At 33.8% G+C, this 27750-nt stretch overlaps 1 protein-coding gene across 1 annotated transcript; it reads left to right on the top strand.

Moving 5' to 3' along the window:
• Positions 1–27574, top strand: LOC124369593 (zinc finger A20 and AN1 domain-containing stress-associated protein 3-like). Its single transcript, XM_046827637.1, has 3 exons — positions 1–126; positions 26318–26426; positions 27372–27574. Exons 1-3 carry the CDS (start codon positions 1–3, stop codon positions 27572–27574), a joined length of 438 nt encoding a protein of 145 aa, XP_046683593.1.
• Positions 27575–27750: the final 176 nt, after the last annotated feature.

Below are 27750 nucleotides of genomic sequence, written 5' to 3'. Positions count from 1 at the left end.
ATGAGCAACTCGTCCTGGGTTATGTTGCCAACTTACATCATCGCAGTAGCTGAAGAGTCTCCCACACAAATATCTGAGCAGCCACACGCAGGAGGGTCCCCCTCCGGTGGAGAGAGAGTGGAAAGAGTATTTCCTTGATTATGTTTATAAGCTTTGTGGATCGCATTTGCTCGCGCCGTATTGTTTACATTGCAGCTACTTGTCTCTTATATAACTAAATTGTATGTTTGTGGGCCTATGCAGGTGTCTCTTAGCTCACGTGTACATGTACTATATGGCGTATACATCTACATATGTGAGTCCTTCGTGCCGTCCAGTGCGTGGCCACGTTCAAGATATGTGGATAATGACAACAAAACACGAGAAAGTTACAAAGAAGTACTAGTTTAAATACAACGTTGTTTACTCAGCAAGCAACGCGACTGGAGTCTCAGGGTCTGTAATAAGTAAAATAGCAGCTGAGGGAAAACAAGGGAAAGTTTGACTTTTAGACTCCCACAGTCAAGTTTTGTTCATTATTTTACAAAATTCGTCATACAACAATACATGACCTAGGCTGACAAAATGTAAATATCTGTTAGAGGAAGAAAATATCCTAAAATGCGGTAAAAATTAGCTAAGAAATGTATTGAAATAAATGGGTAAGTCAGAAGTCAGTCCAAGGTTAAAATATTAATTTAACAGATTCGTGTAGCAGGCTGGCGAGCAAATTATTTACGCGACATCCAATAACAGAGAAATGAGATAAAATTATAGTGTAAATAGAAGAAACGTTAGCAAGTCGCACATAATCCATAAGTGTTGGCAGTCACAAACCGAAATCGAGATAAAAAAAGACGTTGGTAAGGGTCCAAGACATAGTACCTCACTCTGGTTGTGGAGCAGGATTTGTTCTAAATGCATTAGCAATATGGCAGCTTGCCAGTAAAAAGAAGCGGAAAAATCAATATGTCTTAAGACTATCATGATGATATACACTAAGATTACAACAACATGTTCACATTTGGTTACGAATATCTAGTTCCAAATCTCCCTGACATTAGGGTAGTTGTTATAAACAATGTAAGCAACTATAAAAAGTCAGATGATGAATAAAACTAAACAGTGTGACGTTAAAGAACGACATCCAAGACTGGCTCTCCCGGCACGGCATTAAGATCACCCCGGCTATGCACAAGGTTCAACTGTTAGTGTTAGTCAAAACTGTTGATGTATATTTTATTGATACAGGAGACACTGTAGTTAGTCTGCCTCCCTGTCATCTGAAACCAGTTGAACTAGTGTAGGGTGACATAAAGGGCAGGATCGCTGACTTTACCGAGTGCATGAAAGACATAAACAAGTTAAGCAAAAAGTAATTTAATGAATATTTAGTTGAGAAATGGCGCAAGTGTTACGAGTACGACTATAAGATAGAAGACGATAATAGGCAGAGAGAATGTGCCATAGACAAATTATTGGATACATTTATCATGTCTGTCAACAACGACTCATCGAGTTCAACTTTGATGACGCGGCAAGGATGATCAAGGGAAAATAACGTCAGAAAGTGACAGCAAAATAGAAGGCAGTGGCTTTATCGTTTTACAATTTGACCAATATTATTACAGCACAACGGGTAAACCATATACTTTAATTTATATATATATATATATATATATATATATATATATATATATATATATATATATATATATATATCAAAACACACACATAAACAAAAGTTTATATAAAACTGAAAATCAAGTGTTCATGTTTTAATTTTCGGGTTCCTAGGTGTTTGTCCATTTAATATTTGTCCTTCTAGAATGTTTAACCTTATTGTCTGATTTTTACAGCATTCATCAAATGAATTTGTCAATAAGGAGATAAAAAATCCATATACTAGTTCAACATATTTTAATTTACTTAGTCTTACCCAATTTATTTGTAAAATGTTTACTTTTAAATGTGCTATTACTGTAGGACCTATATTTACAATCTTACAATTATCACTACCTTTCAAAATAGAGTATATGTGGAACTGTGCAAGCAACCCAACATTGATCCTTTGCAACGTATTTAACTATGTTGTCCAAACATGGATCACTTCTTGTGTTTACTTCATTAAGCCAGTACGTGTTAAATGATCGTATAAGATTAAAAACAGTAAAATAAAGTAAAGATGTCTTATTTTACCAAGCGAAGTTAGGGCTAAGAAGCCGTCTCTAACACTTAAAGTAGGGACACCATATATTCACAAACGAAACGGTTCAAGGTTTCATACACACACAGTGAAACAGTTTCCGGTTTGAGATGAATTTTAAAAAATTCTTACTTTGAAATCTGCTGAAATTATGTTGTACAAATTATTATATTTTCCATTTACAAACAAAAGAAAAGATTTCAGTGTGTCCAAAAAACGTATTGAAATCAGGAGTTCTGTGTAATTTGGAAATAATTTGATTTATCTCAATTAAGATTACAGGATTTATTTCAAAGTTAGTATAAGAACAATTCATTTCAATTCAATATTTTCCTCTATAAAAATTGCACTACTACCACATAATTTTCTGCAATAAAATTTAGATAAAACATGTATGGAATCTATGTAGAAATAGTCTTGCTCACAAAGTCAACGCTCATTAATATCCAACTCATTACTTTTAATAATACTGCCTAAAGATGTGTGAAAGTGTAGTACATCTGGTTGACTGAATATTTAAACAGAATGTGCTAAACAGTGAAATGAAAGTCAGGTTCGCTGGTCTAGTAGCGGATTCTATGAATTTTTCCGATAGATATTAGGTGCCTTTCCGATTGAGGAAGATGTTCAGAAGGGGATAATTTGGCCCCTTCATTGCCATAACCGCTTTCGTTATAAGTTCAGCTAATGATATTTTCCCCTTGATGTTGAAATGCAGACCATGTTGTGTAAGCAAGTCAACACAAGTGCACAGTTAATAACAAGCCGGAATTGGTAAAAATGGTCGTATTAGAAGTGAACAGTTATTATCGGTACTGATAATAATATTATATTTCACATAACAAAGGCAATTAAGTTGAACATTCATTACCTTTTATATTTAGCGAAGTATAAATTGTCAGCATTCTGCATTGATTTCGATTTTGGACACTAAACCTTTTGTAGATATGACTAACAGATCTGTTGAGATTTATTTCCAGCAATTTCTGCAGTTTTGAAGTTTATTATCTCTTTTTAGTACAACACTATCTCATTATAATTTATTGGAACATCCAAAAGAAGAGATTTGAATCCTGTTTAACAAATTTATTGTGACTAGGAAAATGTATTATTATAATTAATAGTTTAGTTAAAATCATAATAACTCTGTCCATCCTTTGGGCGGTCACGCTGCTATATGCCCAAAATTGAAAGACGCAACACGCAGCACACCGTTGTTGGCAGGTTGCCGCGTCAAGGCGCTATTGGTGACAATAATAACTCGAATTACGCAGTATGTTGATTAACACCGTCAATAATAACTTTATAAGTATGGCAAAAAAGCTTATCCATGAAGAAGTCTCAGACCTAGCTGTTAATATTTATAGTATCTTGAAAATTATGACAAATACATATTCAAAGGACGCAATTGTGGACTTGGTTCCTGAATTAACATGTCCGTTTCTTCAATTACACACAGTGTTAAAAATTAATGACGATTTAATTAAATAAATTAAATTGCAGTGAGAAAATATCTAAATTGTAAGACAACAGCTCCTAAAACAGGAATTAAATAACAGATGTAAATATGGGGTGGACACGAGTTGAGGCTGAGATTTAAAAGCTAATGAGCGATTTTCCAAACGTTTTAACTCCAATACTATGAGAGGGGCCAGATTTAGAAGTCAAATTAACACTAAATGACCTCCCACCAGTAAATATTAGGCCTTATTTTATGAGCCCTCCCATCGTAAACAAAATGAAAACCGTAATACAGGATTGGTTTGACCAAAGAATAATCGAACCAAGTAATCAGCATACTGTAGTCCAGCCTTTTTAACAAAATAGGACAGATTTGTTGTCAACTATACAGAACTAACTAAATATCTGCAGGAAATAGATTTTCCCATAAATGATTTAAATAATTACTATCAACATCTAAGTGGAGAAAAATATTTTTCAGTAGAAGATTTATGAAAAGTGTTTGGCAATGTCCATTATTAGTTGATAGTCAAGACCTTAGTCATTGAGTGCAATATTTGGAAAATATAAAGTCAAAATGGTCCCCCTTGGTTTACATATTTTTAGTGCTTTACTGTCCACATATCTCTACAAGGTTTTGGATAGTATAAAATTGAAATATGTGATCAATATTTATGATGATATTTGAGTGTTACACATTTATATTCGTACTTAGTGCATGTAAGAGATGTTATAAATAGTATAAGTAAAAATGATCTAACGGCAAAGCTAGAGAAAGGCAATTTTTGTTTTAAGAACATTTTATTTATGGAAAATGTAATTAAAAAACTATACAGTTATCGCATATCCCGAGCGAAATAGAGTATACGATAATTAATGCAGCCTAGAAATTCCAAACAGTCTTTACAGTTTTTATTTATAACAAATTTTTTTCTAAATTCATAAAGACATTTAACGAACTGCTTAGTCCTCTAAATCGTTTAGGAAGGAAGAACACTCGTTTTTATTATACTAGCAAATGTAAAAATTAATTTTAAAATTTAGACGAAGCCATAAAGAATCCTCCTGTACTCCAGTTGGCCGATTTCTCAAAACAATTTGTAGGTTAGACAAATGCTAGTGGAATATTCACAGGTGGTTGTTTATTACAAGAAAACGACCAAAAGGAATTAATGCCGATAATATATTACTCTAGGAAGTTCTCTGATGCCGAGTTACAGTATACTATTTACGAGAAAAAAACGTTAAGTACACTATTTTGTATAGAAAAATGATGAGAATTTTTAGAAGTTAAAAATGTTAAGTTAATTATAGATAACGTATCCTATGTTGTAAACCACAAACGGAAGGTAGGAAGACTTGCCCGGTGAATGAGAGGATTTTGAATTTTCCTTTTGACGTTGTACCAATACCGCGTTAGCGGACGCTTTATCGAAGATGTTTGAGAGAGACGATGACCCGCCCGAAACAGCTGTTGTGACCTTGACCGAAATAAAAATTGCTTATTGATCGTTGCCTGTAATTCAGACTCCTCCTGAGGACGAAAAACAAAACAAAAATGTAATGTACACCCTAAAATACAGTTATGAGTGCTGAAATATGTAACAAATTAGACCACATACATTTTTACAACTCAAATCTAAAACATCTTTATTTGCATTATGGTACAAAAATTAGAAATCGTTGGAGCACAATTTTACATTTATAATATAAAATTACTTTAGTAATAACACTACAACATAAAATTGTAAAGACAAATTTAATATTTATATATAGACTACTCTAATGTTTGTGGAAATATTTCCTCACATAGGTGCATAGAATGGGTCCCATTAATTCAAAAATAAGTTCCTTACTAAAACAAGATGTTTAAAAAATGTTGTTTACTTAAAAAAAATATAGAAAAATAATTTATTTAATAATTATAGGTACAGATTACGCTCACAGTGGTATAGAAGTAAAAGCAATATGAGGTTATAAAAGTGACGCAATAGCAAACATACTTATCAGTGAATGTAGGTAATCAAAAGAAGAATAAACGACGAACTGTTAGATGATAAGAAATAAAAAAACAAAAACAAACGGACTCCTCAATAGGGTAATGCTTGAGTCCTCTGCCTCCTCCTTTCAGTTATCTTACCCCAAACTAATCTTACCCCGCACCTCTACCTACCACGCTAGCCACCAACACCACACGCTCACACTCTCACGCTCACATCCACACTACCCCCCCCCCCCACACACACACCTATCACCATGAGATCACAAATAAAAAAACACAATAATCACAGCCCACACTTTTTAATCAATTTTTAGTTTGATTTATTGTATGTTTTATTTTTTTTAAGTTGATAATGTATACGAAAACATATACTTGAGAAATTCTGGTAAATTTCTGTAAATGATGTGAGAAACATAAAATGTTTTTGTTTTTAAAAAGGTTCTATTTAGCCTGGGCGTAAATATGGATGATGTAAAATTTCTTGTTGCATAATGGTGAGTCGGAAATTCAAATATACTTCTGTAATGTTTGAAAATATATACAACAACTACTCTAACAAACACTTGTCTTATATCCAAAACATTCATTTCGGTAAACAGTGCTTCCGATGCATAATGCCTATTTTTTCTCAGTGCTGCTTTAAGTATTGCTTTCTGAGTTACAAACAGTGGATTTAAAATACTTCTATAACTAGCACCCCACAATATGATCCCCCCCCCTCTAAAAGCGATTGAACATATGCGAAATAAGCTACTCTTATTTCTTATAAATTTAAAAATTCATGCAGTTTGACGAAAAGCATAAATGGGTTTTCTAAGTCTACCATTAACATAGTGAACATGTGCAGATGAATTCATTCTTTTGTCCAATATAACCCTTAAATATTTATAATTATCAACCCTTTCTAAAGATCCGCAATGACACACCAGAATTGTAGGATTACCACACGTGTGTAGTTTAATTAAATTAATTAGGGTGTCACTGCTGTCTCTCAGGGCAATAGGCATAAATTTAGACTTAGATATAATTAAGGAAAGCAAATTTTGAAACTGTACGCTTTTTGGAAAAACTTCTTCCCAATTGGACCCCTCAAAAAATTGAGCAGTATCGTCTGCAAAAAGTGAAAGCTTCCCAGAAATTCTAATTTTAGAAATATTATTTATATAGATTAAAAACAGAATGGAAACTTTGGAAAATACACTTAACAGGCTAATCGGTCTATAGTTTAAACATCACGGTAACGTCATCCGCTTTAAATAATGAAATGACTTTGGCGATCTTGAAAACATCTGGAAATTTGCCTGTACGTATACTTAAATTAACTACGTGAAGAAGCGGAATGCAGAGGAATTGATACTTAATTATCAATGAAGAGGGACGCGGATATACAATAATACCCTGGAGCTGAGCCACCACGCATGCTAGTAACGTACCGGTGAAGTTCTGTCTCAGTGATAGTGTGAATTGTGAATTCCGTGTTAACCGTATGGTCATTGTCATCCAACATGACAAAAACCAATAAACGACAAGTCTTAGCGTGTGTTGTTACTGTTTTGACGACAGGTGGACCGCTCGAGTCAATAGCCCGAGCTATATTGTAACCTACTTGTGCAAAATAATTATTAAATGGGGAAACTGTTTTTTTATTCACCCTCCCAGATAATTCATTAATTATTTGCCAACAAAGCTTCGGATTATTCTTACTACTGATAATTTTTGATCTGTAATAGTTAAATTTTGCTGATTTAATTTGCGAATTCAATCTGTTTCTCAATTGTATGAAGTATTCTCTTAGATTCAGATTAAACGGCTGTTTTTTGAGGAGTTTTCTTATTTTATCCTTTTTTCTTATGCCCCTTACCAACTCTTCCGAAATCCATGGTTTAATTTTTTTGAAATCTATCCTTCTCATTTGTAAGAATCTTTTTCGAGTTTTCAGTATAACTGTTTAAAGTTTGTAAGAATAAGTTTGAACAAACATTGACTTTGGTGATATTTATTACACAGGTCCAGTCGCAGTTCCCTTTTAATAATAATAATAAATCATTTATTTCCCCAAAATAAAAAAACTGGATATTACAAACAAATATTATTGGCAGTGCTTAGTAATAAATAATACTATTAGATAACGTATTTACAATAGCAGTAAATAACAAATACAAAAAAAATGTTTTCTACTTATTTTATTTCTAATTTATGTACTTAGAGTAATAAAATGTAAAAAGCAGATTACATCCTTTTAGGTTTTTCTTTATTTTTTAAAACTAATAATTAGGCCAATAAATTTATACAATAAGGTAAATTTAGATACCCATAAGGCTGTGCCTGTGTTGGGGATAATATATACAAAAAGGGTAAAAATAAAAATAGCGGAAACGAGCAAGAATGAAATTATGAAAACGAGTTATTGTAGCCTATGTAGTAAATAATGTACTATTAGGTATGTTTCAAAGTTTAAATTTAGTATAACTATAGTGATGTACTAAATAAAAAGGATAACTTTACAATTAAAATGTTAGGATTAATACATGTAACATTAAATATTATATTATAAATAATTATTTTATAATGCTCTACCATGTCTATTTAAATGGTTTTATAACTTAGCAGACAAGACTAACCATAAACTAATTTATTATCTTAAACATATATTCAATATAATTTTGACCTATCAACCATACTCTAATTTTTTTAGAAAATATATTTATGTTCCTACTATTTTTGACTAATTCTGGCAATAAATTATATGTCCTCGGAGCTATAAAAGAAAAAAATTTTGTAAAATGTGTTTTTTGATGCTTTGGTACACAAAAATTATTTGCATTTCTTAATCTCATTTCTGCTTTATTTACATTTTTCAGAGCATTACCAATTCTCATATAAAACCATTTTAATACTTTATAAAAGTACATATAATGAAGGGGTAATATGTTCATGCTTCACAAATAAGGGATAAGAATGTTCCCTAAAATTAGCTTTGGTCATTAGTCTTATAAAAATCTTTTGTATTGTTATTAATGTTCCTAAATTTTTTCATATACGTACCGCCCCAGCAGGAGAGAGCGTAATCAAGCCTACTATGAATTAAAGAAAAGTAAACCGTGCGAAGTACGTCTAATGGTCATAATTGTCTAAGAAAATTATAAATACGAAGTTGATTCATCAATTTTCCCTTCAAAATTGCTATATGTGGTTACCAATTTTAGTTCCCTATCTAATACGATTCCCAGATACTTAATAGTATCCACCAGTAGACCTCCCGCGGATTCTGGCCGTAACATGGGCTCTTATGGAGTTATTCTGGACCAATGAGAGAGCAGCAATGGCGGCTAGGCCACGCCCCCTGCACCCCTCCCCACAACCACCATCGTCTCTGGATCAATGAGAGGGCAGCAATGGCGGCTAGGCCATGCCCCTGCCCCCCACCCACCCCCTCCTACACACCCTGTCACCACTCCTGGTCCCTCCCCTAGCCAATGGGAGATTGTCTCTTATGGGAGGTACATTTCGGTGTTTCCTAACCACACAGACTTTCCTGTTTTCCGACGACATATTATCTCAACCTAGACTTCCTGTTGTCAACACACCTCTGACTTTCTGTACTGCTTAACCACCCGTCCACAGGTCCCGTGTCGAAGCCTATTGACACTCACCTTTTTGAGTACCTGAGAGTCTTAACACCCGCACCCGCGTATCTGATGGCTCCTACAGGAGTCCGACAACAGTCCCTACTGCCTCCCGCACTCCGAGCCTGGCGTAATGCCCATACCCGGATTTTGACCGCCTAACCTTTACCGGCCATGCACGACATATTCCGTCACCCATCTTTTCGAGTACAGGAATGCATGAAAAACCGCACCCACCCACATTTCTAACGGCCCTTGCCCAAACATTTCGAATGCCTCCAATACTTCTTAACCACATATATTGCCCACAACACTGTTATTTATAACACTCCACTCCAGGACCTAGCCACCCATCTAATATACCCCCGGTCTCTTACAGACCCACACCTGAACAGTCCCTCACAGGGTTCCAACTTATACCCAAATCGGTACTCTGATCGCCTATCTTTTATCGGATGAATGATGATCTTTTAACCGTGTACTCGTACCCTACCGAGACCCTACACTTTTCGATTGCCTCCAGTACTCCTACCCAAGCGTATCGCTCATACCCCGAATTTTGACCAATTTACAGTCCAATGTACCACATAGGCCTGCAATCGCCCGTTTTTCCCCGGACCTACACCTGTATTTCTAATGGTCGCTACAGAAAACTCTCACATTATGCTATTAACCTCTCATACCTCGGCTCTTAACCACGGATATTGCACATACTACGATTTCTAAATCCCCGACCTTTACGTGTGTATACGCCTACAGCCTCCCACCTCTCTCGTGTACCCAAGCGTCTTTCGGCCCTCATCCGCACCCTGCCGTGGCCCCCACACTTTCCACTCCTAGTCAGGCATAAAGCCAATACCCAGATTTTTACAATTTTACCGACCAATGTACCACATAGGCCTGCAATAGTCCGTCTCCTGTACATGCTAAGACCTACTTTTCTAACGGATCCTGCAGAGGCTTCACAACTTTCCTATTGTCTCCCATACCTCGCTCTTAACTACGGATATTGCACATACTATGATTTCTAACTCCCCGAGCTTTACGTGTGTATGCGCCTATATCTCGTGTACCCTAGCGTCTTCAGGCCCTCACCCGCTCACACTGACGGGACAACAACACTTTCCAAATGCCTCCCGTACTCTCTTACCCAGGGGTATCACCCATACCCAATTTAGACCACCTACACATTACCGACTAGTATCCACAAAGTCCAACAGGCATCCATATAATATGTCGTACAAACCACGTCTCTTAGCCCTTACACATACTCCACGACTCCACACTCTAAAGTGTTTACTACGCGTAGCGTCACATTCGAAAATTGTCTTCCCACCATTAATACCCTGTACTGGGTTCCCACACATATAGTTAACACCTTTACCGTATTAATCTCCATATACGAGTATTTACCGAGCACATCGCACAATCTTAGTTAGCCCTTACCTTCGTAGGGTTCAAACTTGCATTTCGTTCAATTTTCTAACATACCGAGGTCCCCATTAAAAAAAAAACCAGGCCTAACACGGGACTCTCATTTTTACTGACAAATATTCATACATTACCTGAAAGTGTAATGCTAATATTTACCGAGTACTTTCCCAACAGGATATTCTCAGCCCGAGGTCCTAGTTCCCTCAAGCTAACAGCTTATAACACGAGGCGTACCTTCTGAGCGATCGTACTACTATTTGCCGATCAATGCCCGTGCATATGTTTCAATACCTGGACACCTAATGTCTAACGAAGTACTTCATATACTCTTATCCCACGCAACCCATCACGGGACCCTAATTTCTGTTACCTTTCACTTGGATGTCTAATCACTTCATTCCGGGACCACAACTCTCAAACAGACTTAACCGGTAATTAAAAGAACCGTATTTCATTATTAACAAAGCACCATACATTTATTTCAACTACTGCTTAGACATTTAGTTTCCATATTAATCAAGTATTTTGTTTTTCACTTAACCCACGCCTCCCTTTACGGCACTCCAACTTTTTTATCCACGTTAAAATCCACCATCACTTTCTAACGGCCAGGCTCTCATTTTCATAATATCAAGCGGGGCGTAGCTTAAATACGGAATACCATCCCATACAATTTAAGCTTTACCGTGTGTAATTATATATGTCGCTTATACTTGGACATCTAAAAGACCCATCATAACCTCACTCTGGTTTCCTAGCTGTTCCCTTACTTTAATTTATTTATAAAGAGACGCATACAGAGGTATTAGTCCAATCGTCTCGAGACCGCGTTTATACTAATGTTTATATTATAATCTATACTAGCACTCTTATGAAATCTCGAACCACAGTGACTTACCCATTGCACCGGCTCATGACACTGCTCGTAACGGACAGTTTTGCGGTTTGCGGTTACCTGCATCCTCGGACTCTGATAATTCATTTTCATAACAACAATATTAAAACTAATAACTATTATAACATCTTCAGTACAGCACGGGATATCTGCCATCCTGAATACAGTCGGAATAATACATAGGTACTGCATTCGGTGTGTAATTAAGTATTTAATTTTTCTCCCGAGTGTGATTGTAAAGAGCTTTAACTTATTTATAGTCCTATTTTCAAAAAAAAACGTATACCGCTTCGTATACTTTTGAATTTTAGTTTAATCATACAGGATGCGATGGATTGAGGTTTGCGGTTACATGAAAAAACCCAGACGAGTAACGGTACAGCTGCAACCGCAATTTTAAGAGACCTCATTGGTCAAAAATAAGCGCGTCTCTGATTGGTCTAAAATAGCCGCCAAGCACTCTGATTGGTCGGTGTTCTACACAGGCGGCAGAGATTTCCCTGTCTCGCCAGTCTGGAGGTGGACGTCAAAGAGGTAAGACCTATGTCGCTCTGTTCCTTGATATTGCACAACATTGTGTATACAGAGTCGATATCAAGGACAAGAAATTTTATAAAAGTAAATTAGCTTATAGGAGTTTTATTACATTTTCAGTTTATTAAGTGCTTGTACTTTATTTAGCGATCAACAGACATTAAACTCCTTTACACTGTGTGTGTTCTTAAAGTGTTTTATACTATTGCTTCTTTTAAATCTAATACAGTGTTATTGTGTTTTTATGAAAGTGAACAAGTTAATTCGTTGTGTTACTGTGTTTGTATCGTAGTGACAAATCCAACATAGATTTCATTAATTTATTTGTGTGTCGTATTTATAATCAAGTTTTGTGTAATTTATTTCGGTTATTACATCATACCACAGTGCACTGTAAAAAAGTTTACTGCGCATGCGCACCTCCTACACTTACTTAAATGCGTGACGTGGTCTTTTTGTCATTCTTAGACGTGACGTTGAAACAGTCAATCACCCATTCCAAAAGCTTGTATCAAAGCTGCTTGCTGTATTATTTTAGAGCTAATTACATACAACATGGATCCCGTAAAAGTTTTTGCATACCGGTGAAACCTACTGTAGAAGGTTTAGAACATATGGGTCAGAAACAGTTTTCAAGTTTAACCCAGTACCCAAAGGAGTGTCCGAACTTGATTGGATTAAAAAGGGTTTTGGGAGTATTGTCGAAAAGGCGAAAGCCGGTACTAACCGAATATGACTAACCTAGGCTTCACTTTAGATTCTCTGAATTTTAGGACCAAAGATTCCGGATATATCGCTTATAGACCTGCAAATCAAGTTCACGGGGATATAATTTGGGATATATTTGGAAAACTTATCCAAAGTAATACGGATTCGATTAAGTCCATGGACACATTTTAGAGTTAAGTGCACCCGCACCAATATTCCAGTAGGTAGTGGTGGCCTCAGAAGACCAGGTTTGTACAAATAATTTCCAAGAAGAATGTAAAAGCACGTAATGGTATCGTAGTCATTAAGAATAGTGATAATCTTGTGTCTGCCCCGAGCTATAGTGGTAGCAAAAGCCTATGCCAAAAAAAGATCCTCAGTTCAAAGCAATAAGGCAGGACATGGGTAAGCGACAAACTTTTAGAGCCCAAAAACTGATGACTAAAGCCGGGGTCCAAATTTCTGAACAGGGAGCGGGGATCCCCGAACTTAATAAATTTCAAGACAACCTCAAAAAAGTACAATATTAACAGTTTATAACTACGATAATAAGGGTCGAGATGTTTATTTTTCAGGTACTAACTCCGATGCTCAGTACAAAATAAACTTGCTGTATCACGAAAGCCATTACAACGTAATAACTAGCTTAACTGCAGCTTTTGCGTGCCATTTCTATTGTGAAGCATGCCATGTCCCTTTATGACCACAAAGCTGAACACAGATGTTCAAATATCTGTCCTGCATGTCAAACCGTTTCTCCACCCTGTAAAGAGGAGCATGGGGGAATTTTATGCCCTGACTGTAAACATGACCATGAAAAATCAGATTTTGTTTCGCAGCCCACAAGAGTCAACGATGCAAGTCGGTAAAAAAATGTTTACAGTGCCAAAGGCTTGTCTTTCTCAACAGTCGTAAGTCAAAACACGTGTGCGGGGAAGTTTTTTGTAAAATATGTAACGATTTCATGCCCCCGAACCATCAATGTTACATGCGGGTTGACACAGGAAAAACCCAAAACCAAAAGACTTTCTTTTTCATTTTCTTTGATTTAGAGACCCGTCAAGATGAAATTTTAACGGAAGAATCTAGAGTTCATAAAGTTAACCTTTGTGTTTCTCAACAATTTTTGTTGGAAATGTATTAATGGTAAATCTTGTGAAATGTGCAAAGGACCGAAACAAAGATCTTTGATAGTGATCCTGTGAATCAATTTATGAATTACGTAATGGAGGAGAGAAAAAAATTCAAAAACGTATGTGTAATGGGCTCATAACGGTCAGGGTTTTGATTTTCCAATTTCTGTTTAAAGTACGTTCTCGAACAACCCCGCCAAAAGGGACAAAAAAAAAAGGGAAAAGAAATATTTTTTTGGTTTTTTTAAATTTGTAGCAAAACCCCCCCCAAAAAGGGTTTTAAAGGCAAACCAAAAAATAAAAAATTTTTTGGCAAAAAAGTTTTATATAAATTTTCCCAAAAAGGTTTAAAATTTTATTTTTTTTCTTTTATTGAAAATTTTTTTTTTTTTTTATTTTTGGGTTTTTCCCTTTCCCCGTTTAAACCAAAATTTTGTTAAAATTTTTTTTTTAAAATTTTTTAAAAAAAAGTAAAAAGGGTTAAAAAAGGTTAAAAAAAACCTTTTTTCCCTTTAAAAAAAATTTTTAATTTTTTTTTTTTTTTTTTTTTTTTTTTTTTTTTTTTTTTTTTTTTTTTTTTTTTTTTTTTTTTTTTTTTTTTTTTTTTTTTTTTTTTTTTTTTTTTTTTTTTTTTTTTTTTTTTTTTTTTTTTTTTTTTTTTTTTTTTTTTTTTTTTTTTTTTTTTTTTTTTTTTTTTTTTTTTTTTTTTTTTTTTTTTTTTTTTTTTTTTTTTTTTTTTTTTTTTTTTTTTTTTTTTTTTTTTTTTTTTTTTTTTTTTTTTTTTTTTTTTTTTTTTTTTTTTTTTTTTTTTTTTTTTTTTTTTTTTTTTTTTTTTTTTTTTTTTTTTTTTTTTTTTTTTTTTTTTTTTTTTTTTTTTTTTTTTTTTTTTTTTTAAAAAAAAAAAAAAAAAAAAAAAAAAAAAAAAAAAAAAAAAAAAAAAAAAAAAAAAAAAAAAAAAAAAAAAAAAAAAAAAAAAAAAAAAAAAAAAAAAAAAAAAAAAAAAAAAAAAAAAAAAAAAAAAAAAAAAAAAAAAAAAAAAAAAAAAAAAAAAAAAAAAAAAAAAAAAAAAAAAAAAAAAAAAAAAAAAAAAAAAAAAAAAAAAAAAAAAAAAAAAAAAAAAAAAAAAAAAAAAAAAAAAAAAAAAAAAAAAAAAAAAAAAAAAAAAAAAAAAAAAAAAAAAAAAAAAAAAAAAAAAAAAAAAAAAGCGGGGCTGCACCTTTAAAATGAAAAAATAAAAAATAAAAAGAAGCTAAAAAAATGTTTTAATCCAAATTCGCATTTTAAAAAGTAAACACTTTGGGTTTTTTAAAAAGTTTATTAAACCCCCTTTTTTGGGTTTACAATTCACCAAAATATAATTAATAAGTTTTATGTATACGTGCTATTCCATCTTTTACCATCCTTTAACAAACCCAAAGTTTTAGGCAAGAAATTTCATCAAACAAATTTAATAATATTTTCTTTTCCAAAACTAACGCGAAAAAAGGAAACTTCAAAGATTTTAAATGTTTTTAAAAACATATTTTGAAATTAAAAATCACCCCGTATTACATCCTTGGGAACCGTTACTGTTATTTTTTTTTTACTGGTTTTTTGAATTTTAAATTTTTAAAATTTTTTTTTTCAGTTTTTTTTTTGGTTTTCTAAAACAAAATTTTTATAAAAATAAAATTATACCTTTTTAGGGTAGTTACCTGGTTTAATTGGGAAGAGGAAATTTCCCTTTCCCAAGAAAAACATTATAAATTCTTTGTTTTGGGGCTAATTAGTTAAATTTTATGGGTTATATCTTAAATGAATTAAATTTTAAAGGACCACTTGGGGCACCATACCTAATTTAAATTAAAAAACTTGTAAAAAATTATACGTTAAAGTGTTATCAGAATTAAATAAATTTAAAAAAAACAAATTTTTAAAACTTTAACACAAATTAATTTTAAATTTAACTTCCTTAATCAAAGGGTTCTTAAGGGAAGAAAAGTTTAAGGGGTTTTTAAATGGAAAAAATAAATATTTTGAATTAAATTTAAACTTTAGTTTTAAAAAGTTTGTAGTAAAAAATTAATGAAGACCGGGAAAAGTTAAAATTTTTCCCCAAATGATCAGCCTGTCTGCCGAGGGGAAAAAATCAAACTATTATTGAAATTAAAAGATTAAACCCCAAAGACTGGCAGGAAGACATTCCATGTTGGAAATGGTTAAATTTTGAAAATTTTTATTTATTAAATGTTTTTTTTTCTTTTTTTTACAATTTTTTTTTTGGTTTAATTTATCATGAATAAAGCTAATACTTAATTTTATAAAAGGGGTGGATGCCCCTTTTTAATTGAAACCTTGTCCTTGGTAATTTTTTATTTTTTTTTGGATAATTTTGCAACTTATATAACTGGGGAAATTTTTTTAAAAGAAAACAATAATTTAATTTCAATTTAATTACTATTAAAAAAGGTCCTTGCAATTAGGAAAATTTTTTAATTAAATTTAAATTTTCCTTTCCTTAATATACCTAAATGGTAAATTTAAAAAATAAAATTTCTTTTAATTGATTTTTTATTGGAATAGGTTTTTAAATTAAAAATTGGGTTTGCAAAGAAAGGTAAATGGAAAATAAAATATATTTGTTCCAACCCCTTAAATCATTTTGGGGGGGGGGGGGGGTGGGGGGGGGGGGGGGTGGGGGGGGGGGGGGGTGGGGGGGGGGGGGGGTGGGGGGGGGGGGGGGTGGGGGGGGGGGGGGGTGGAATGTTGTTCATCTTAGAAAATTCTTTTATCAGTGTTGTAAAGCGATGTTTTATTTGTTTCATGTAATTTTTTATTTATATAATGTGTTGCTTCTTTCAAAAAGTTTGGACAAATTACACTGCCTTTAACATTTAATTGTACGATAACGTGTTTTCAATGTGACAATGTATGACAAATTACCATATAATGTTTACTATTAATAAATCAGTATCATAGTGGCAGTCTATTCATTATCATATAACTCATTCCTACCGATGTTAACGTAATAATTATTTGTGAAATTCAATTAATTACTTCTTGCCATCTTTTGCTTGTTTACCCATTCTAAATTGTATTTTTGTTATATTTGCTGCTGTTATTTACTGTATATTTGTTAATTATGTATATGACCGTTTCCTTGTTATTTGCTGTTGTTATAAACGTAGTTTTGTCATCAAGATATATCGTTAACTGTTAAAAGTATAATTTATAACCACTGTTAAGTGAATCACATTATTGCTCCAGATATATATATATATATATATATATATATATATATATATATATATATATATATATATATATATATATGTTTTATCATATTATGCATTATAGAATTGTTATTGTGTTACACTAGTAACTATCGTCAGGTTTTTTACATTTCTTAATATTATAGTTCTCTTGTTGTTTTATTGTACATATACAGAGTAAACAAACAGTCAGGACCCTCTCCCTTATCTATTATGTTCTAAAGTTTATATAGGGACACATCCTTCAGGTAGTAGTGCAAAGTCAAAGTTAAGTTTCATTTAGCGATTTTGAAAATTTGTTTCGTCCCCCATAAATGTGAGATTTTAGGAGTAACTAAACATTTTACACGTAATCCATCTTAACTGACCCCTCGTTTTGAAGAGGATAAAACACTCAAAGAGTGGTGAAAACCAGAGCTATTTCTTTCCCTTACAAAATAATAGGTCGTCAACATTTTAATTAAGTTAAGCCTTTACACTTGTATTTATGTTGGTGTAAAGTTACTGTCTGAGTTGAAACCGGTTTTATTGGTCGTTTGTGTTCTGAATCAATTAGGAATGCAATGGATGAAGGATCCAATGAAGATTAGAAAATACACTGATAAGACGTTTATTTTCATGGAGTGACCGGTCTTTCCCGGTTCGAACTACGGTTTTGTACAATTCAGTCCTTTCTTTGTTTCAATCTCGTCAGAAAAAGTTATACTTTTAGAGTAGATTCAATGGATCATTATTATCCAGCGGTGTTCATAATTTTTAGTTCCTCCTAAAATCTGGCATTTTGGGGGGATACAAAAATTGTGAAAATTACCAACTGAACATTCATTTCCACTTTGAACCAGTACCCAAAGGATATCTCCTTGTATAAACTTTGGAACAAATGAGATGGGGGGGGGGTCCTGACCTTTTATTCATCCCGTATAATCTTACAAAAGGTATAACACAACGTTTCGAGTATTTATATCTATCCTCTTCGTCAGGTGTTAATAAACACAGAAAGAAGAAGAGAAAGGAAAGGAAAGAGGTCAAACATACCCAAAGCTGCTTGGAGTCCAGCCGAATCGTTGTCACTGCACAGAGTGCAAGTCCCGAGCACAATTCACGAGTACGAGGATCACAACCGAACATCACACCAGCACAGGCTACAGTGGGATACTAACTACAGAATAGCGATGTCGGCTCTTTCATCGCCACCGCGTAGTGCCATCTATAACAATGGGACAGGATGGCGACGGTCAGGAGGGGGAATGGGTAAAGGCAAGCCGCTCCCGGCCCTATGTTTGGGTCCTTAAGAGGGACATAGCACCCCCTCGCTAGTGACGTCATTTTGACGTCACGGAAGGGGGTGTTAAATCAGCGCAGTGGCCGTGTCCATGCCCTGAATAAGCACCCCCTTCGAGTAGGGGGGTCCTAATTCAGCGCCTTGACCGTGTCTATGTGCTGATTTAGCACCCCCTTGAATCAGCGCTTATACCCTGTTGATGTGAAGAATAAGCACCTCCAACTGAATAAAACAATAAAACTCTAATCATATTGCAATTTGTTAATTGCTATGATTTGACCTTAATATTAAAAAAAAAACAAATAATTAATTACCAATTGTAAAAAATACTATACATCCAATATGCTTACGTTAAAAAATTTGAATATGTATATGAATTTTGCGAAGACCAATCAAACTCGGGAAAACTTTGTACTGTGAAAGTGTAATTTTCCAAAGGCCAAGGATCAATGATTTTTAGGGACAACCAATTTAAATAGTATGGTTCAAACACACTGGACAAAAAATTACAATATTTTGTAACGCTTACAAGAATTAATATCTGTTATCTACATCGTGTTTTAGTTTGTACAGGAGTTTGTGCAAGGCGATAATGTTCGTGAAGTTGATTGGATTCAGTTATACCCACATCACTTAGTTAAACTATAATCAACAAAAAATTAAAAGGCTGTAACAAACCATGTTAAAACGCGTAGCAATAAATATATTACCATATTTTCAAAAGCATTATTGCTCAAGGTGACGTGAGTATTGGTAAAATGTTTATGGCGGAAAGGCTAGCTACAAAAATATATTATGATAATATCCTTAATACTTTCAAAATTGTAGCTATTACATTTTTTTAATTTTTACATTCTTAAAATCTGCAATTTTACTATGGTATTGCAAGAACTACAGTTTAAGTGTATTCTATGACAAATCTAATGACCAAACTTATGTAAAATAACATACAGACAGATTTACTGTGACAAAACACGGTCGACATTGAAGTTCTCAGCGAGTAGCTCACAATAAAAAAATCGAATAAATGGCAGCTGAGTATCTTATGCCAATTGCACTCAGATCCCAGTTCCTTCATTTAAAGAATATGAAATACGTTAACATATATGTTGCCAAGTCACTCTTTTCTCTAATACATTAAAACCTAATAGATGTATTGTAAACTCATCATCAATGAACAACTACAGACAAAAATTAAATTCCTAGTTAACAATAATAAGCTGCTTTATTTACCATAAGGCTTAACATATTCACAATAAATGTTACAAAACTAAATAAAAGAGACTTTAGAATAACTGTTGTATATTAGGAATAATAAAAAAACAAGCACAATCGTAAAGTAATTTTAAGACAATAATTCTTTTATAGATGACAACATCATAGATAAGCTGTTTTATTGGAAATACACCTGATTGTCGTTTGACTAAATTTTAATAAGTAAATATGCCCTAAAACAATAAATATTAAAACAAATTCATTAAACATCAAATATATGACTCTATGCTAACCTTAGGTAGGTCTGAAACATAAATTACAATTGTTTTGCATTTTAGGAGCAGATTTACTGAAAAAAATATTCATATTTTTAATAAATTACGATTAAAAACTGTCATATTCATGCTTCATTTGTTTAATTCCTTAAAAAAAACTCTAAAATGTTATTATAAAATTATATAATATATATTAAACATTATTATACAGAACAATATAACATTATTATATATTAAGTCTTATGGTAATTTGGAAGAGAAAGTAGGCATAAGTTGAGAAACATATTATTTCATCGTTTATCAGAAATTTCAATCGTACATAAATTAACATAATTACAATCGTAGGTAGTAGATTATATGCTACAGCGTCACAAAAATCCAGATAAAAACTATTATATTTACTATTAAATTTAATCTGTAAAATACAAATATGAATATACAATAATATTCACCTTTTAACACTTTTTATATATTTTATTGTACAATGTATATTTCGAATTCATTGAATTCATCATCAGGTACCTACTTGTAGGTTCATTGAATTCGAAATACACAGTGTACAATAAAATATATAAAAAGTGTTAAAAGGTTTATTATTGTGTATTTATATAAAACACTTTTCGAGGCTACACTTGTAATATAGATAAATCTGCAGGTGTTGCTTGTTGAATGCTAGGGGGTGCTAATTCAGTGACTGGGCCATGTCCATGCGCTGAATGAGCACCCCCTTGGAACAGGGGGTGCCGAGACGTCAGAGGCCGAGGGAGTGCTTATTCCAAGGTGTGCTAAAGCAGCGTCCCCCTTAAGAGTCATGGTTTGTGTATGAATTTTGTTGGTTGAGGTTTATTTAGTTGGTATAATCCTTTTAGGTTTCCTAGTTAGTTCTTTTTTAATTTTGGTATCCAAAGTGGTCTAAACTCAACCGAAGGTTCTTAGCGGTTGGTTTGCTAAGTTTATGTATGAAGCATCAATAAGTTCGCGTTAAAAACATTCTCTTCGCTGTGAATTAAGAGTGCTTATGGCTTATTTGGTTTTATGAGATTTTGTTTAAAATTGATTGTGTTCTGAAAGCGGTTGTAATATTCCCTACACCCGGTTGTATATCGTATGCAGTGTTTGTTATTACATTTTCTGCCTACTCTTCTAATTTTTTCCGATAGTCCCGGCACATAAGGCATCGACATGGATGAGAAAATGTAAGGTATTAGACAACTTTAATATCACTTATTTATGTTTCAGGTCATTTCAGGTAAAGATAAGCCACCGAAATAATAAATGTACTGAGAATCATGTTCACTTCAGTCACACTTGCTGATTGCTTTTCTTGTAAGCTTCTCCGCAATGAAGCTTTTATTATGTCCTCATGGTTGACTTGTCTTAGAATGTCGTATTGTATACTAATCAAGGCCCAAACGTTTAGCCTGTCTTCTGACATATTGTCAGGCCAATGCATTCAGTTCTTGATCAACTTCAGCTTAGAGAATGATCTTTCTGCAGAGCAATTAGTCACCACCAAGGAAAGGTACATTCTTAACGCCACCTACAGTAGGAAAGCAGTCTTTTACGTCGTTTTCTTTCTAACGTAGTTTGATACATTCACATTATTTACTAAATTGCAAAAAAGCACATTTGTTTTCACTTTTCTCATATTCGTTTTGAAAATGGTTGGAAGTCCTTAAATTGTAAAACGTCGCTGTCCAATTCTTTGTCTAGATCTTCTTTGCAGCTGTATATTAACGTTTTGCTTGCTGCTAGTACACCTCATCATTAGAGAGCATGTCCATTTTGTTAAGAAACCAAACCTAGTATAAATCTTTGTTAATAAACCTACAATTGGAGGGCTCAAAGCAGCAATGAACCAATTCCACTGAACCAAGTTTTGAGATAATTCACTTTAAAGTTAGTTTACCATAACTTTTTCATTTATTCTTTTAGAAATTTAGTTTAAAAACAACATTACAATATATATTTTAACTTAAATAGGGATATACCCAGCAATTTGTATTTTTAAGGACGAGTGTACGATTGTTATTCGAAAAAGAATTGCTGGACTTGATTCACTTTTGCACTGACAAATATCTTAATATTTTCCAAGCAATAATAAACCAAGTCCAATAATAACAGCATTACTTCAAAAGGAGGAATAAAAACTAATAATTTTGTATGGAAAATCATTTATTTGATCAAAAAATGCGTATTAACACACCACAAAGATTTTCTTAAGCCACCCCATCAGTGATCAAAAAAAATTTCGTCATCTTCTAGTGTTTCGTTGCCTTCTTGTGCAGCTGTGACTGAAGATCTAGTAGGGACTTCTGTTGGCAAGTTTTTGAAGTACCTATGGTGTTCTGGGGGGATATATGGCAAGAGATTTAGCATGTCCTTTTTTAGAGGCCGCGATCGACCGTCTGTTTGGATACAACTGCGGCTGGTTGATATTTGCAAGAGAACCTAAATGTAACCCTGGCTGCGGTTTAGCATTTTTTTCTTTGCTTTTTGTTCTTTTCTCTTTGTTTAAAATCAACTTCTTTAAACTGAACAAGTTCACTGAAGGAATGCTTGAACTGGAGTGTGAACGGTTTGTTTCTCTCAAATCTCAGCCACCGTATCTGCAACCACTTTACTGCTGAACCATCAGTTGCAGTTTTTCGGTTTTCTATTACCACTTCCAGTGAAGATGTGCTGAAAAACTCGCATCTTTTCATAGGAACAACTTCAAAAACAGGATGTTTGATTTTGGCCGTTTTAATAATATTAAACCAATCATCAGGAGTGAAAATGTTTCTTGCATGACGGCTGGCCTTCTCAACAATGCCACATTCTGCATCATTTGGTAAATAAGAGTGACCAGGCACCATGTACTTAACGTCAATTGTTTCAACGTTCATATCAGAACTTTGGACAAGTTTCATGAGAGATAGGGGCTAGTTTTATATTCCGATTTTGTCCACCACAGCCATCGGAAAAAAAAAATAATATGCTTATAACCAGCAGCTTTCTCTATCATATGTTTAATAATACAACTAGAGACATCTTCTGAGCCTCTACCACCTTCTGTTTCATCGTAAACGTACATGTATCCAGTCTGGTCATTGAAAATGTGAAGTGAAAAATTTTAGACATACGTGTTTCTCTTGTAGTATGCTATAGAAGTTGAAAGCTTTGGAAAGGGTAAAGCCTTTTGTAAGTCGAATGTTCCAACGTATCTTTCATCAGAGCAGTTTTCTTTATCATCTTTGAGAACTTCTCGTGCCTTTTCTGCTCTTGCCAAGTGCAAGTGTTTTTCAGTGGTAAGTTTATTTTTTTTATTCTGGATCGTTGGCATTGTTAATTTTCATTTGTAAGTCATCACAAATGCGACATGTGTCTTTTGATGGTGGTTTGAAGTGAAGGTTAAATTTAGTAGAAAATACTTTATAGTAGTATTGTGTTACACGATTCTTGTGATCTTCAGTGCATTTTTTGACGTAAAGGTCATACTTCTTTCTAATGTTAAGATCAGGGTTCAAGTATCTTTTATTTATATAGTCTTTTCTGGTAGAGTGGCTCTGATAAGATGGAAAGGACCTAATATGTTCAATCACGTCAGTGTCATCAATTTTGTTGGCTGATGCATGTATCCCTCTCCCATCAGTTACCCCTAAGGATTCATGGTCAGTAATACATCTGTAAAGTCTGCCCCAACTTATTTGAAAAATACCTAAGAAATATTTTTTGCAAACTTTGATAATGACATTGCCATCCCGAATGTTATATTGAAAGACTTAAGCTTTTGCTGGGCCAGAACCATCACGTGGCCTTGACCTTGAAGTGGAAGAAGTTTTTACTAACCCACGGCAGAATGCGTTTTGCTTACAATAATCCCCAAGCTGTCAAAACAAATTAAATGCATTTTGAAGTACTTCTTCGGATGCAAATTTCTTGGAACATTTTTTTGCACATTTGCAATCAAATTCCATTTTAAATGATTTTTCTGGAACCAGTGCCCTCTACAAGATTTGTAAGATTTCCCTTCGTTTTTAAGCTTTTTTCTTTCATTTCTTTTCCAATTTGCCTCATTTATAGTCCTTTTCCTGCCCCTATCCTCATTGAGCTGCTCAACTTGAATAGTTGTTCGGGTTTCTGAAACATACAACAACCACCTGTAGTATGTTTTAGAAACCCACGGAACTTAATTATTGAGCAACCTTATAGAATACCAATTTAAAGTTTAAGTAAACAATTGAATAAAAATAACGTAACTTAAAATATTGTTAATCTAACCTTTCATAGGTAGAGATTTGACAACTAGCAGACTGTCCGATTTCATTGTGTTCAATGTTGGGACCTGGCTGTGGATTCACTGCTAATAAAGTTCCTGAAATCCCGGGTATAGACTGATCTCCACCGGTAATGTCTACAAAATTCAACGATTAAATATAATGATAACTATTATAACTTTAAAAATAATGCTCTAAATTTCTGAAAAATATGAACATTTTGAATGGTCAACTAATAACCTTTCAATTAATAATACATACAATAAGTGCAATTCAATATTGAGTGAGATCACAGATACAATCAGTTATGGCAAAAAAATTTGCAAATTCAAAATAATGGTATTATTGCAAACAATTTGAAAGTATTGCACATAGTTACCTGTAGTAGGCCTAGATGGATTCTGATAGTTGGTTTTCTGAACATCATGACGCCCTGTTGAAGCTGGTTTCAAACATCGCTTAGTGAGAGATTGCTTAGCAGTACTCGTTCCTACTTCTTCCTCATCAGACTCTGAAAAAATGAAGAACCGTTTTATACCAAGAGTTGTTTTCATATTCTAAAAGTTAGATTACCTTATATGTCAAGTGTATTATGACTGACAACGTAATCGAACGCTAAAAGTACACGTAGTAGGATGAAAAAGTTAGGTTAGATTAGGAGAGGTTAGTTTTGTTAAGTTTCAGGCTTACCTTCTGAACTATTCCAGTCCTCCAGCAACCAATCTTCATCCATTACAAAGTAATTACGTATAACTCAATGGGTATCTATAAACTTGAGAAAACACACAATTAAATGCAAAAAACCGGGAAAACAGCAGATTATGTAATTTCCAGGCACCTGTTGCTCTAGACAATGATACAAGTGGACTTGGTCTTTTGCTGCTCTGACACACTAGCGCTCAGTTGTCATAGCAACAATAGACTAACGCATTCTATTGACAAAATAATGAATTATGGACTTGGTTCATTACTGTAGTGAACAGAGAACGCATTTTACTGTCCAAATCGATACATAACTCAGAAAGAGCAAAAATTGGACTTGGTTCAATTCTGCTGTGAACCCTCCAATTACTAAAAAGAACCCTTGCTCGCACCCACGTAGGTGTGTCACCTGCTGCTCGCTCCTCGCACCGGTGAGAGTTTGATATTAAAATACTTCATAAGCACGCCAACCTGCTGCTCTGCTTCTAATGTCACCACCATACACTAGCCCTGTACATTCACAATCATGGTCTTGTATCACGTATACGTATAACGTACTATCTACGATAATAAAACATGACCAGTGCATTATTATGTAATTGTAATTGTGGTGCTGACCCCTAGGCGCGCGCCTATGTTTAAATCCGACCATGAGGCTACCGTATACACAAATTTTATTAATTTAAAATTTGTTTGATAGATATTTGGTTTTCGGATCTTATTTAATTTTTGTTATTTAAACATAAATGTGACAGAAACGGTCGAATACAAAATAATTACATCGTAAAAAGTAAGGGCTTTGTGGTGAAGTGGTAGTATGCTCGCCGGCAAGTGAGAGATCCGAGTTCTCGTCCGTATAAGTAAATAAATAAATCAAAATTAAAATAATTTCTAGACTGAAGGTTTTCTATTATATTTGTTGTAATGGAGAGGGGATGAATCCAAAAATCCACCATTTTTTTGCAGCGTTTAATGTTATTAAAATATGTTGTTTTTAGCCTACTAGTACAATGTAACAAGAAATTATTTTCAACGTATACACTACTTCAGAATATCATTTACATCAGATATTGAATGAAAATAGGCTATGCAATTTTTAATGCTACTATAGGAAGATCAAACTGCTCAGGCCATGAGTTTGGTTTTGTATTTACACCATGGTATGTTAATTTCTTTCATGTGACGAAGACATTTTGACACTAGAGGAAGGAAGGGAAAACAATTGATCTAGTGAATTTTTAAGGAACCAAATAGAAAGGCATCAGTACCATAAGAACACTCGGTTTTAGATATAATCGGAATTTTAGGTTTTCAGTAGTCACACTATAGTACCTGAAAGCAACTTAATGTGCCAGCCTGGATGTGGTTTCTACGGTAATCCTGCTACTAACGGAATATGTTCACTGTGTTACAAAGAAGTACTTAAGAGGAAGCAACAACCACCCAGCACTACCTCCTACACAGGTACGTTCTCCACTCCCTAAGCAACCCTGATGGAGACGCACACAGCCGTGCCCACAATCCCTGTCATCAGTCCAGTGCCTACTCCCGCTCCCTCCCTTGGCGATAACAAGGATATAAGTACCTTCATTTATTTAACCCTTAGTCAGTTTAAACTATTTACCCGACCTGACTGAGTTTTGGTTTTCATATAAGTTGACTGAAGATGACTCACCACATCTATAAATATTTTAAAATTTGAATAATTTTAAATCTTTTGATATTATGAGATTCGGGAAACTTAGAGTTGTGGGCCCAAATATCGCCCACATAAGGCAAACATTTTGTTAAAGTAAATTATGGGCCATTTTGTTCAAATAGTTGTGAAATATGTCAAGTAGATATCCAACTAACATAATATAACTAAGATTTTTATAAAAAAATACAATTTTATATTAAAAATATAATAAAACTTTGAATATTCCAACGTTAAATAGTTTTCCTAATATCGTTCACCAAGTGTTCTCATATCGCATATGATAATAGTATTGGAAACTTATCAGAAATTGTTAACAATGGTTTTTTTTAAATTTTTTATAATAATAATAAAAACATTATTTATTTTCTGTGCAACACCTTGTTAGCTACAATCTTGACAAACATAAAACTTTTGTGACATAGATTTTTTTACACTTTTCATGAAACCATAAGAAACCGTTTTTACTTTTCAACCAAGTCTAGCCATTTGTGTCACTGGTGCGGCGTCCTGAAGCAAACACGAGGGCCGGTTCGTATTGGTCACCACAGTCCATCATCGCGGAAGTGCGGGCGGTCTGGTCGAGGCGGGGCGGAGTGTTCACCGTGAAAATCTCATCAGTAATTGAAGCAATCGAGTGCCTGACACGAGCGTGTGGTTTAATAATATTTAGTATTCTGCTTTTAGACACTCGATTTCCGTCTTTAATTTAGAGATATCCGCTGCAGGGCCTTCAGGAATGTCTTCGGGTGTCGATAGAGTCGCTATTACTAAGTGCAGGTGTGAGGTGGGTGCAGGTGTTGAGGCGGGTGCAGGTATTGAGGTGGGTGCAGGTGTTGAGATGGGTGCAGGTGTTGAGGCGGGTGCAGGTGCTGATGGCGATTGTGTTGTCTTGTCTCAGGACGCGGCGATTTGAGTGAGCGCATGGTGACCGGGTGCTCGCCACTGTGCTTTGTGTTGCATACTGTCACCGTCGTTATATTTATCAGGTTTGATGGATTCCCAGACGGTGCTATGGTATTTCCCAGTCTTTAGTAGTCTCTGTTGCCAGTGTATTTAATATTATTATTAATAACACAAGGTTGTCTTAGT

Source organism: Homalodisca vitripennis, chromosome X (genome assembly GCF_021130785.1).
Source record: "Homalodisca vitripennis isolate AUS2020 chromosome X, UT_GWSS_2.1, whole genome shotgun sequence".
Lineage (NCBI taxonomy): Eukaryota > Metazoa > Arthropoda > Insecta > Hemiptera > Cicadellidae > Homalodisca > Homalodisca vitripennis.
This window is presented reverse-complemented; position numbering and strand designations above follow the sequence as displayed.